This window comes from Manis pentadactyla, chromosome 6 (assembly GCF_030020395.1).
Source record: "Manis pentadactyla isolate mManPen7 chromosome 6, mManPen7.hap1, whole genome shotgun sequence".
Lineage (NCBI taxonomy): Eukaryota > Metazoa > Chordata > Mammalia > Pholidota > Manidae > Manis > Manis pentadactyla.
In genome coordinates, this window is record NC_080024.1 from 64,228,820 (window position 1) to 64,243,236 (window position 14,417).

General features: G+C 35.8%; 1 protein-coding gene across 3 annotated transcripts in view; it reads right to left on the reverse strand.

The window, feature by feature from the left end:
- HAT1 (histone acetyltransferase 1) overlaps window positions 1-7,298 on the reverse strand; it is a 69,949-nt gene extending 62,651 nt beyond the window's left edge. The window contains exons 1-2 of one of the 3 annotated variants that reach the window (XM_036879132.2): window positions 7,219-7,298; window positions 4,963-5,067 (exon numbers count right to left, since the gene is read on the reverse strand). In XM_036879132.2, the coding sequence (XP_036735027.1) occupies window positions 4,963-5,067; window positions 7,219-7,225 (112 nt within the window). In that variant the 5' untranslated portion in view covers window positions 7,226-7,298. The other 2 variants (XM_036879133.2, XM_036879134.2) reach the window with 2 other exon arrangements.
- Window positions 7,299-14,417: the final 7,119 nt, after the last annotated feature.

Below are 14,417 nucleotides of genomic sequence, written 5' to 3' on the forward strand. Positions count from 1 at the left end.
TGAAGTTCATGTCCCCTATGTCTCCTCCCTCATTCTTTGAAATTTAGCTCCTGGCTCAATGTCACTCCTTCCTACATTGTATCTGACTTAAATCTTCGTGACTTAAAATTCATGAAAATTAATCTCCAACCCAGCCTCTCATTCCTTGATTGCTCCTCCAAGAATTATGTCTTCACTGTACCTTAACCACTTTTTTCCATGACATGCACCTAGCCTTTATTTATCATTATTGGTAACTATGCCCCTTTAACCTCTATTTTAAACATTATACAATTTTAACCACTACTTCATCCTAGCTCATTCCCTGTTATATCCCAATTCTAACAATCTTCAACCCCCACCAGGATATACAACGTACTGATTAGTACACAATTTCATGGTCCCTCACCTCCTTTGTATCCTTATTTTCCTCCCTTTCCAGTGTAGAATTCCATTGCCATCAACATAATCACTCTCTGGTAAACATCCTCATCTCCTTTACTCCAGTCTTTGTCATACCAGCCCATTAAAACTCCACTTTAGTGTAACCTAACTATATGCCCACTTTTTGCTACAACCTTGCACCTGGATGTGGTTGACCTCACTTTATACTAACTTGAAGCGGGCCCTCAGAGCTACCTGACGAGTATACCATAGTTCTCAAGTTCACTCACCCCTCTTGTCTGGTAAGATGACTATTCCACAAACCTCCAACAACTTATACAATCACATTCTCCCTGTACAACTTTGCTTCTTGATTCACTTAGGAAACAACATACAGAAGAGAATCTGCACAGACTATCACTTCTCTGTATTCCTTTAAATTTACTGCAGCCATTACCACACAATGTGCTGTTGTTATGTTAAAAAAATTATCCATGCGCCTATCTAAGACTAATCTCTCCACCAATGAGTAAGATCCTTTCCCTTCTCACATTCTCAGGAATATCACTCTGCAAATATTCCTCTTCTTCTGTATCATTTTTCTCTTCTCTGATGAGAGAAGCATATAAACATGCTGTTACTTCTCCCATACTTCAAAAACTCTCGTTGCAAAGTAGACTTATTTGACAAAGTAGATTTTAATATAAGGCAAGAGAAGGAGTTAAAGAGAAGGCAGAGATAAAGAGAAAACATTTTATAATGATTAAAGAGTCAATTCATCAAGGAGACAAAAGTCTAATCTGTATGCACCTAATATTAGAGCTTCAAAATACATAAAATAAAAATTGACAACTGATTTATAAAATAAGTCACAGGGATGAAAGTAAGGGCATAAGGAATTTAGTCAATAATACTGCACGTTTGTATGATAACAGATGGTAACTACACATTGTGGTGAGATTTCATTATGTAAATAATTGTTGAATCACTATGTTGTACATCTCAAATATAGTATTGTATGTCAACTATACTTCAAGTAAAAAAAAAACTGACAACTGAAGAAATAGAAAAATTCACAATTACCATTGGGGAGCTCAACAGTCCTCTCTCAATTGTTCTAATTGACAGAGACAGAGATCAACAGTACTTTTTCCTTTCATGGAATAAATTCTTCTTAGTTATAGCATATATTATAATACATTTTGGCTTTAATTTGTTAATATACCAACTAGAACTTCTACATGTTTCTAAGAAAAATTTTATTTTCTTGTCTTATCATTGTCTAATTTTGGTAGTAGGCTAAACAGCCTCAAAAAATGAATTAAAGAGTTTGTTTCCTGTCAAATAAAAAGAGGAGATAGAAATTAGCAAAAATATAAAAGAGTTGAAGAACACTGTTAGTCCAACTGACATTTATAGACTCCTACATAAAACTGCAGAACACAAATTATTTTCCAGTGTACCCGGGACATTCCCCATAACAGACAATATATGCTGAGCTATAAAACAAGTCTCAATAAATTTAAAAGGACTGAAATAATCTTACGTCAATAGAATTAAATCAGAAATCAGTAATAAGATAGCTAGAAAAGTCCCACACATTTGGAAATTAAGCAACACTTTTCTGTGTGACCATTAAGTCAAAGAAGAAATCACAAAGGAATAGAAAAATTTGCAACTGAACAATAATAAAAACAGCATTTAAACAGAATTAGTGGGATGCAACTAAATCACTATTTAGAGGTAAATTTTAATTTTAATGCCAATATTAGAAAAGGAAAATTTTAAATCAGTTGTTTGAACATCTACCTTAAGAAGGGAAGTTTTTAAAAAGCAAATTAAAGTAAGAATAATAGAGGAAATCATAAAGACTGAAAAGGAGATTTAAAAAAAAGAGAGAAAGGCAATTGCTGAAAAGGTTGGTCTGGTGATTGATAATCTCATAGACAGACCAATTAAGAAAAAGAAAGAAAACACAAATTACCAATATCCCCAAGAGGGAATTCTACAGTCCTAGGATAGATTCTCTAGTCATTTAAATGGTAGTAAGAAAATGTTATGAACAACATTCTGCCAAGAAAGTTAGATTAAATGGACAAATTCCATAGAAGACAAAAATTACTAAAAGTGATAAGAGAAGAAACAAACTCAGAATAGTACTAAATCTATTAGACTTGTAGTTAAAAACCCTCTGACAAAGAAAACTAAGGCACACAAAGCTTCACTGGTAAATTCTATCAAACATTAAAAAATAGTACTGGTATTAAATAACACCAATCTTATGCAGATTCTTTCAGAAAATGAAGATAAAGTTCCCAACTCATTTTACGAGGGCAGCAAAACCTTGAAACCAAAATAAAACTAGAAGATAAAAAGCAATCTATCTTGTTAAGAAAGATACAACAATCTTTAACAAAATATTACCAAGAAGAATCCAGTAAGGTAGAAAAATGGTAATATATTGGCAGGTAAGAGTGAATTAGTACTTAAAAACCCATCAGTGTAACTCACTGCAGTTCTGCCTAATCAAAAATATTTTTTTGAATATGAACAGGCAAGCCACAGACTGAGAGGAAAATATGCACAAAATATAGGTCCAGCACAAAGAACTCATATCCAGAATATAAAAAGAACATCTACAACATGATAATTAAGAGACAAACCAATTGAAAGATGGGCAAAATTCTGAACAGGCAATTCACAAAAGGAGATATACAAAAGGTCAATAAGCACATGAAAAAGGAACACTAAACAGCATCAGGGAAAGGCAACTTAAAACCACAATGAGATGCCACTACATGCCTTAAAATTTTAAAAACTGACACCACCAAATATTCATCAGGATGTGGAATATCCAGATTCTAATACATTGTTGGCACAAATATTTAAGTACTTTGGAAATCAATCTGGCAAACAATTCATAACGCTAAACATGTAACTACTCTATGACCTAGCAAATCCGCTTCTAGGAATTTATCCAAAATAAAATCTTATGTCCACAAAAAGACTTGTACAAGAACATTCTTAGCAGAGTTATTTATAACAGCCCAAAACTAGAAACAATTGAAAAGTCTATTAATTGGTGAATAGTGATATCTCTAACAATGGAATAGTATTCGATAATAAAAAGAAATGAACCACTCATACTGGCAATAATGAGATATACCTCAAAAACATGCTGAATGAACTAAGCCAGTCACAGAGTATATGTGCATAATTACATTTATATAAAGTTCTAAACCTGGCAAAACTAATTTTGGTGAAGGAAATCAGAAGAGTAATCACCTTGCAGAGAGCAGGGACTGAAAGGGAAGGAGCAAAGATGTCCACTGAGAAGGCCTGCTTTCACTGTGAGAATGACACAGCAATGTAGCAGATCATGGCTTTAAAATACCACTTTCGACTAAAAGAAAACCAGGGCTCCTTAGAGAAATGGCTGATTCCAGAGCTGCAGCAGAGATAACAGATGAACATGGAACATACCATTCCAGAAAGTAATCAAAGTATGAAGTAATCAAATAATGAAAAGGACATGTAAAAAGACACAGAAGCCAGCATTAATTGGGCTACCACTGGTAAAGTCAGGGACATTTATGCACCAAACTAAATGAGAGTAATAAGTTATACTTCATTAAATAAGAAATAAATAAATGAAAGAATTGGGAGTGTAAGGAAAACCTACAGGGTACAATGAGACTTGCACATCACTCCTGTGATAATTTCTAACAAAGATGCATAACCTGAAATAAACTATGAGCAAACATTAGATAAACCCAAATTGAAGAACATAATACAAAATAACTGGCCTGTAATCTTCAAAGTGTCAAGGTCATGAAAGTCAAGAAAAGACTGACAACTGTTCCAGTTTGAAGGAGACAAGAGAGTCAAGGCAACATTTTATAATTAACAATAAATACTATTTCTATGGAAACCAAAATGGCATTTAATAAACTATAATATGCACGTCTGAATAAAAACTGCAAAATAAAATATGCTTTAATTGATAAGCTAGGATCATGTTTGGTGGAGAAATATTAGAATCATTCTCATTAAATTAAGGAATGGGGATGATGTTTTTAACAATGTTCTGAAAGTGTGCCAATGCAATGCAAGAAGAGAGCAAAACAAGAGGCATATATATTGAAAAGAAAGTCAATTTACTAGTGTTCAGATGATATAATTGCATGCTGAGAAAAACAAAGAAAATCAGCTGAAACCACTCCCCCAAATAGTAAGAGAATCCAGGAAGATAAGCAGTTTTAAAATATATTAAAACAATAAAAAGACAGTTAAAAAATAGGCAAAGGATCTGAACAGACACTTCTACAAAAAAGATATACAAATGGTCAATAAGCAAATGAAAACATGATCAACATCATTAGTCATCAGGGAAATGCAAACCAAAACCACAGTAAGATCATTTTATACCTACTAGGATGGCTTTAATTTAAAATAAGATCTTAATGTGTTCAATAAATGCAGAATACTATATATTTACATGTATAACTACTCTTCTGTAAATTGCTTTAAATTTAAAATTAAAGATTATATATACACACACAGTACATATATAATACCACTTAGAAATGGCATACATACCCAATTTTAGTTCAATTGCTGTATTGGTGTTACATTTGTACTCTGCCAGTTTCTTCTCCACTGCACTCTTATATTCAACCAAAAATTTCTCCATAGCACCAAATCCTAAGAGAAAATGTTTTTAAAAGGTCTGGTTGGAGGTGGTTTAAACAGGCAAACCTACAAATAGGGTTCTTATTAGAAGTGGAATAAAGGTTAAGTAACAGATCATAAAAACACAGGTCATTCTCTATATACTCCTAAATTAATGTACTGAGTATGACTACCTCATAAAACAGAAAAAATATCACTTTTGAGACAGAGGCTTATGAACTAGGCCTGCTTTGCAAAAATGAGTAACCCTGAAAATTAACACGAGACTACTAACATTTCTGAATATTTAATACTAATATAAATTATCTGCTAGGACTTATATCTAAGTAGCCATTTTTAAATAAATATAAAAAGGATGCCACTGGTCCACTAAGAAACAAAGTGATAATGTTCTCTGACAATTTCAACAGCATTTCATTTCTAATATTTGAAAAATTCTACCCAGAGTACCTCCACATCAACTATTAAAAACTGTTAACCCATCACGCATCAGGAAAGATACACAATTAACTGGTAACCATGGTTACCTCAAAGATAAAAGAATGGGGACAGCATAAAAAAATTCTCACTGTATTGTTTTTTTTTTTTACCATATTTGCAAAAAGTCATAAACTATGGGCTACTAACATAATATAATGGTTTTACTACAAGGTGACTACTCATCAAAATATATAATAAACAATTAACATGGAAGAAATCATTATCAAGAGAAACTTTCAAGACAAGATGACAAATCTCCTGGTAACATGAAAAATAAGTAAAAATTCAGGAAAAGAGTCATGAACAGAAATGAAAGAAGGGGTTCAATGACATGCCACAAACTTCAGTAGCTAAAACACACAAACAGAAAATGGGGAAAACTTGAGGCAGTATAGATTAATGGTTTGGAGTCATAATTCCTGGAGTCAAATTCAGGCTTCACCATATACTTCCTAGATCTGTGAATTAGAGCACATTACTTGTCTTGCCGGACCCTATCTATAAAACTGAGATAACAGAACCCACCTCAAGGAATTTATGGATAACCTAAGCAACAAAATTTAACTTGTGAAACCGTACATTAACTTAATCTCCACAATTATAGACAACCCCATATATCAGCCCCATTTCATATTCAAAAGTTCAGGCGTATAGAGGTTTAGCTGCTTACCAGCACCAGACTACTAAGTGGTTGAGCTGAGACTCGAATTTAGGTTTAATTCTTATAATACGTACACCCTATACAATAGATATACTCCCACTCTTTTATAGTCCCAGTGTACCCCCAAACCCTACAGTCTCTATCTGGTAGAGCAGCCCTTTCTTAATTATCTGTAGAGTTCATGCTATAGCCTGTCTATCCAGCACACCCACGTAAGTAGAGAGAGACTACTATGAGGGCACTGGGAAGATAAAAAATAAATAAAAACTGTCCATCACTCAAAAGATAACTGGGGAAAAACAAAAAAGGCATGTACTCACAACAAAACAATCTTAATACACGTACAAAATAATAGTTATTATTAGTTATTAAATGTGAACTTTAGACTCAGTAAAAAAGGAGTATAGAATGAACAAGAGAATTATAGTTATACACCTCTAAAAGAGTTTAATGAAGGAAGAACGCGAGAACAACCTTGTTTTCAAAGAAAATCTAAATAGATCCTAGGAATACTCAAGGGAGAGAGATTAAGGAGACGATTACGAAGTCAAGATTCAAGTGAGAGCCTTAGTGCAGGGCAAGGCAGCAGTACGCTAGCTCAGAAGTTGACTATAATGTAAGGTGGACCCGAAAGTGGAGGACCTGAGCGTTAAAATCGGCTGGCGGGAATGGAACCAGCCTAGTTGTTGCAAGGCAGCACTGGGCAAGAGGAAGGACAAGAAAAACCAGGCTTCAAGGCATTATCCGGCACCTTACAAGGCCAAATCACAGCGCTTTCTCCTGGCCTCTTCGGCCCTCCGCAGGGGCCGCGTTCTTCGCAGAAGGCACAGAACCCGGGGCAGCTGAGGACGGGGTCAGGAATTGCGTTGCGCTGCGAGTTTCGCGCTTCCAGGGCAAAGCAGGCCTTCTGGAACCCAGGCTAGCGCCCCAAAGTTCGAAGAGGGCACTGTCACCACCGTCACGACGTTCTTTCCTAAACCTGCCTGTCCCCTCCCTTTGGTAAACTTTTCCCGGGAACTTACCCGCCATTTCCGAGCTGCAAGCACCGGGGCCGAGGAGAGGACGAATCAACCCGCGCGCTCCCCGGCCGGAAGTGAGCGCGCCGTCTGACGCATTTCCCCCGCCCACCGCTGGCGTGTCGCTGGCCAATGAGAGGAGGAAGTCCCGGGCTCCGGGGGCGAAAGCACCTCAAGAGGCGGGGCTAACCCGCCGGAATGCTCGCATCGTTGCCTGGGCACTGCAAGTGCAGTCGGCTGCTTTGCAGGCCTGAACTGGGAGAGAGAGGCCGCAGAAAGGATATTCGCTGTAGAGACGCTCCCTGGCCGGAGGAGAGTTTCTTTGGGGTGCATTTGAATTATGTAGATACCTAAAGGCTGTTTCTGTTTTCCCCTTGCAATGTTTTGGAGACTGATAGAAAACTTACCCGTTGGCTTGGACAGTAGATCCAAACACCGAAGGCCTGGTTTTTCGTAGGTAAAAATGTAGGGACTGAGTTGTAGTTGCGGGAGAAATATACTATTTTGTTTCAGTTTTTGCCGAAAATACTTGTTTAACATCGTTGTTACTTTCTCTCATGCTTTTTAACGGTATACGGTGTGATATTTAGGTACCCTCTTTCACGCTCAAGGTTACTAGGCAACCACTGAGTGCACAACGGTTGTTACCTAACTACCCCAACTGAACTAATCTGATGCTACATGTCTCCAGTCCTAGTGGCCTGAGCCACGTCACAGGATGCTGCCTGATTTGAGCCATAGGGCTTATTAGTATTTAGTAAGTTTTGAAACGGTTTGTTCTTGAAGAAAAGCCACTATTTAGGTATCCAATTTCCACAGTGCTGTTTATGCACTGCAATGCTACGGCTCAACAAACAGATTGTATTTTGATGATGCTACAACTAAAATGGACACTTGAGATAATAGTCTAGATTATTACCCCCCATCTCCTAGTTTAGGAAACTAAAGCCCAGAAAAGAGAAATTGACCATGTTCACATTCAGTATACAGCCAGTGAAAGAGTACAGTTCTCCAGATACTCAGTCCAGTATTTGTTCAACTAGTGGAGATGGCTCTCCTGAAAATAAAGATCAGAAAAGGTACAGAGAATGCTCAGATCCCTTTAAGTCTTAATGAAACACAAGAAATTATAATCACAATGTTAGGAAAACTGAAATCAATGCAATTAAAGACATTATGGATCAAAAAAGGCAAAGAGTTTTTAAAAAATAATCTTTTCAAAATGGCAAGTCTAATCATTTCTTTCCAAAACCAACTTCTCTATTGATCGTTCAATAGCTGACCAGCAATTATGACCCTTATATCAGAAAAACCGAGGAATTTGTTTTAAGTGCACCCATTCTGAAACAGATTAGTTCTGTGACTTTACAGTTAGTTGTAGGGAAGAAATAGAATGAAACCTATATATGATAAATATGAATAAGAAATAAGATGATATGAATAAATATACACAGCGAATGGACAATTGGTTACCATGTGAGGGAGGGAGTGGGTAGGTGAAGGGGATAAAGAAGTACAGACTTCAAATTATAAAATAGTCAGGGATGGAAGGGAAAATAGCTTATAATATTGTAATATCTTTGTGTGGTGACAGATGGTTACTACACTTATAATGGTGAGAATTTAATGTATAAAACTGTGGAATCACTAAAGTGTTAATCTGAAACCAATATCATATATAAACTATATTTCAGTAAAAATTACCTGAAGCAAAAAAAATATGAATAAGAAATATGATGAAGCCTATATGTCATGTGACTAGCAGTTACTATGATCTGTTTGTAGAATTGTGGTTAGTTTTAAATTGTCCTTGTCTTAGAACTGTTCACAGATTTATTAAAATGTCACAGAATACATGTTTAGGTATAGTTTACTTAAAAGATAAAAGACTGACTTCTTTCAAAAGGGTAATAGGAAAAGTATCAAAAAGAAAAGAGCATTCTATGTAATATAAACTCTCTGTTAATTTGAGGAGGTATTAGTTTGATAATATTTACTCTAGAACAGAAGGTCTGGAAAAGGTATTTTTCTCCAGAAAAATAAAGCCAAATTACACTATTAGGAATGAAGTACAGGCTGTCTGGTACAGGTTCAAGTGCATATGGACTTAGAATACATTTTGCCATCCTGTCTTGAAACCTCCAGAAGGGATTTTTTTTTTAGTGGTACTAAAAAGAGGGTTATCAGAAAGTGGATATAGGAAATTTGAGATCTAAGAGAAAAGTGCAGGTTCTTAATGTGTCTATTTCAAAATGTATACCTCTCTACAGACAAATAAGAATAGTTAACTCATTTGTTTTGCTTATAGTGCTATTGATGGGGAGGGTGGGGGTAAGGACAGGAGTTTCAGTTCCCAGAACAATTATCCAGAATTCCCTGCCCACTTTAGATGACTTTGATATGGGATACAACAAAGAAAAAATAGATGAGTTCATATTGGAAACTATTGTTTCGAAATAACCTAAACATACATTACCAATAGTTGGCACATTACATTTTTCAACTTTCTTACACTACCTAGTACTTTTTGAGAAGCAGTTTAGCAGTTTCAAACAAATTTAACAAAATTTTCAGTTTGTGTATCTTTTAAAGTAGTAGTTCCACTTAAAAGTATTTGTCCTATAAATGACTGCAGTGAGGTGGGGCTGGGGGAACTTGATAATATGGGTGAATGTTGAAAGCGCAATGTTGTTCATGTGAAAACTTCATAAGATTGTAAATCAATGATACCTTAATTTAAATAAACAAACAAATAAATAAAAGTGTCCTATAAAACTATTTGCACAAGAATGCGAAGATATACGAACAAAGATGTTCAATGCAACATTAATGTTCCTGGCAAGTTGGAAATAGCCTAAGCATTTATCAAAAGGAGATGGCTGATACATGCTGACTTGGGAAAATATTTATTAAATAATAGGTTAAGAAATAAATTACACATTGTAATGTTACTTTATTTGCCTAAAAAACTGTACTTTGCTATAAACATAGAAAACATCTGAAAGCATACCTAACTATGCTGCCTCTAGAAGGGGTAATTTGGAGATGGGGATCAATGAAGGATTTTTTTTTTAATTCTGTTTGCCAAAAAATTTGAACAATGTAAAGCTAGTCTCCCTTTAAACCCTAAATTTGTGTTTTCTCTCCTGCCCTTTTTAAAATTAGATTACCTAAGGTTTTTATCTATTGTGTCCTTTACTTTCTTTAAGTACTGGATCTTGAATTTATTAATTAGTTCCATAATTGTTTAAAAAAATTCTGTTTGTTTCTTTTAATGAGGATGTATTGATATCTTTCATGCATAGAAATTTCCTGATCTTTTTGGAGATGTTTAGACATGGCTGCTAATTCTTTACCCTCTTCTTTACATTCTGTAAATTATGATACACAGAATCAAAGAGAAGCAGCTAACTGAAACAAGGAAGAGTTAGTTGAAAATTATATTTCTAGTTTTGTGTCCTGTCATTACTTACAAGCAAAGATTGGTCAAAATTGAGGGAAGTACACTATAATTGCTTATACTTATTTATAAAATGACTATCAAGTGATACTTGCTTTACTTTTTGAAACTGTAATTCATAAGAATGGCATTAATTATGTATTAGGGTGAATAACAAAATGCTTAATGATACTTTACATTCCATAGTTAAAATGCTATTTCAAGAGTTTCAAGAGTTAAATACTCTTTTATTCAATTTTAGCCAACAAAAATGACCATTACTCTTCTGTCTTAAATTTATTTGCAGTTGTTTTGTGTTTTCTTTAATGTGGAAGAGTTTTCAGGGTAAGGAGGGTAAATAAAACTTTTATCAAAACTACTTTGAAATAAGACCAAAAAGTTGTACAAATTATGATTAGAAATATTCATTTTAAGCTGATATATTGTTTCAGTCATTCTGACATTTTTGATTATGGTAAAAAACTACATTACATAAAATTGACCGTCTTAATCATTCTTAAGTATACAGTCCAGTAGTGTTAAGTATGTTCACATTGTTGTGAAAGATGTCATTTTAATGCACTGGTTTTCAGCCAACTGTTTTGTAAGCTTATTTACCCATATCACTATACACAGCAAGACCCTTAACTTCCTACGACTCAGACACACAAAGTGAAGATAGCTTTTATACCAGCTGTATAATGCTGTTAAAGTGTTTAGTTCATAAACTTGTTCCTTAAAATAATTATGAAGTAAAATTTGGCTTTATAATAGTTTCTTCTAAATTATTTTACAAATCAGAATTTTGAGGACATATATAATTGTTAACAAGCTAACCCAACCAGTCACTATGCAAATTAGTAAAATTAAAAGAATTCTTTCAGAAAATTTTGCTTGAGGAAATTCAGACTTTTAAGATTGTCATTAATCTCATCAACACAGGGCTCTCAGAGAGTCCCTTTGCCAATCTCTTGAATGAGCTAAGAAGAAAGGGTCATGCCAACTGGCACCACCATATAATACAAAGAGAACCTGCTTCATCAGGTAAGAAGGATGTGTTGATAGGGTTAGTATGCCTTTTAAGATGTGGATAAAATGAGAGTTCCTGTGGCCAGGATTCTCACCTGGCCCTGGTTGACTAGCTCACTGCAACACCTGTGGGCAATACATGGCTGTTGACTCTATATAAAGAGCTCCGCCAAGTGCTCTGGGCGCTACACGGTGGCAGGGCTGCAAGGCTGCAGGAGAGCAGAGCAGAGGCTGGAGTGGTGGCAGCGCCGAGGACAGAGGCCCAGAGGACGGCTGTGTGGGATGACTGTGTGGGACAGCTGTGCAGGCAGAGAGGCCCAGAGGATGGCTGTGCACAATGGCTGTGAAGAGAAGCCCAGAGGACAGCTGTGCAGACAGAGGGTCCCGGAGGCAGAGACTGGCTTGCTGCATACAGACTCGTTCTGAGTGAATGGGATTCTAGTGACTGACCTGCCACCTGGAAATAAAGTTGGGTATAACCCTTTCACCCCAAAGAGCGTTCTGCTGTCAAATTTCTTTGGTCACATTGAATCCATAGCAAACTTGCCCAGAGCTGTACCCATTGGCAAGACATAAGAATAAAAGTGTACTTTCTAATATCTTTGTAAAATTGTATTTTGTTGTATATAAGGAAGTTTATGTTCTTATAGCTATGGTGTGACTTTTTAATATAGTTTAAGAGAAACTAAGGTACTTTGAATGATGTAGAATCAGGAATTTTAGAGCAAAATGATTTTAGAAATCAGATAATCTAGTCATTGTCATACTTTCTTATTTGGTATACATATGCATAAAAACATTTGTTCATATCTCCTTATAAATATATAAATTAAATATTACTATTAACTTTTTATTTTTAGACAAAAAAGAATGTGAATACTATTTTTTAATATTTTCTATTCCAGTAGATCACCTGTGCATCCTTGAAGATCCCTGACTTAATCCCACACTCTTCTTGAGGATTTTTCAGCCAGTAAGAGCTGTTACTATAGTCCCAAAACTTTCTATATGGTCCTATGTTTTCCCACTTTTTCTTCCTTTTCTTGCTATAGAAAGGGCTAAGTTCCTTCATGAAATACTTTACTTGAGAGAGAAAATCACTGTGCCTGGCACATGGCTGACACCTATTAGAAGTTTGTTAAATTACTTTACAGCAATACCATTGTGGGGAAGTTCCTATGGCCAGGATCCTCACCGGACCCTAAACTACTTGATGATGTAATTGGCCTACTGCTAGGCTACTGCTTCCACACCCATAGGCAATAGCTATTATTGACTGAGTCACTGTATTAAGAGCTCTGCCCAGTGCTCTGGGTGGAGACAGAGATGAAGGAGGATCATGGGCCTGCAGACTGTAGGATGTGGAAGCAGAGGCCAAGGGGAATTATGGACCTGCAGACTGTTGGATGCAGACGTGAGTCTAGTGCTTGACCTATCACCAGGAGAATAAAGATGGGTAATAAATCCTTTTACCTCCTCAGTTTCACTAAATCCATAGTGAACTTGCCCAACACTGAAACCCATTGGCAAGACAACCATCAAGAACACAATTTCCCCCCCAAAGCAACTTAAGCTTCCACTTTTGTTCAAGCACCTCATGATTCTTGAGATTGGAAATTGCTAAGTTTCTTTGTTTTAAAACATCCTTGAACATGTAATTAGAACCAAATGCTAAAAACCACCTCATCCACATTTAAGCCATTATGTGTGCAACACAGGACCTTCTCTCTTTAAATTGATTTTTGGATTGTTAACAGAGTAACTTTGGCCTGAAGTGAGTAATCAACAAATGTTCTTTTGCCAAAGTAAATTTATCCTTGGTACAGTGGTTCCAAAGATAAGAATCACTGAGATACATGTATATTCTTACAGACTAGCCCAGATCACTGTACTCATGTCTTTACCCAGGGAATTTTCATTCAGATTAAGTTCTAGCTTTTTTTTACAGAGCTCTAACAAAGCCTAGCTATTCCTCATCAAGAACTTACCCTAATCCTCTACACCTCCTTCTCTGTCCTTTAATCAGTTAAGCACCCAAAAATAGAGACATTAAACTGCTGTTTCAGCAAACCCAGGTCCTGTTTGGAATATATTTAGAGTCAAAGAAAAGTACTGGGTAAATGGTACAGTGAATATAATATCCTTCTTCCTCTCCTGGTTTCCCACAACAAACAGGAACAAGCCCATGCTCTTCCCTACAACAGCCTCACATTTCTCCCCAAGTAAGGCTTTTATACTCTTCCCTTCCTTCTCTCCTGTTGGCTTCACTGAGGCCTGCTGTGTTCACTCACCAGGGTGGGCCTGTTTACCACAGAAGGATTGCCTCACTTTCTGATCTGCCCTCCTAAAGGATAATTATGCGTCATCACCTTCTCCACTCTTGTTTACCTCTTATTTATAACTCCTCCAGGGCTGGAACTATGTTATCTTCATCCCTGAGTTCTTACTTGAAGTGAGAATAAATTATTTTAACTAACATTTACCAAAGATTTTTGTTCAGATTAACTGTTGTATTGAATTCATTAATATTTAAACTTGCCGGTATCCTCTCTTCTTAGGGTCACTCTCAGGTTTATCTCCCTCCCCTCTCTGCCTGGCCCTTGAGGACAATTCCTATATACATGGAATTATCTATGTATTGCACTATTGGGTTATTGTATCATTTAATTAAATATTATCTAAAAAATATGAATGTTAACTTTAAAAAATAATGTAATAGTCTCATTTAAGAATGCTT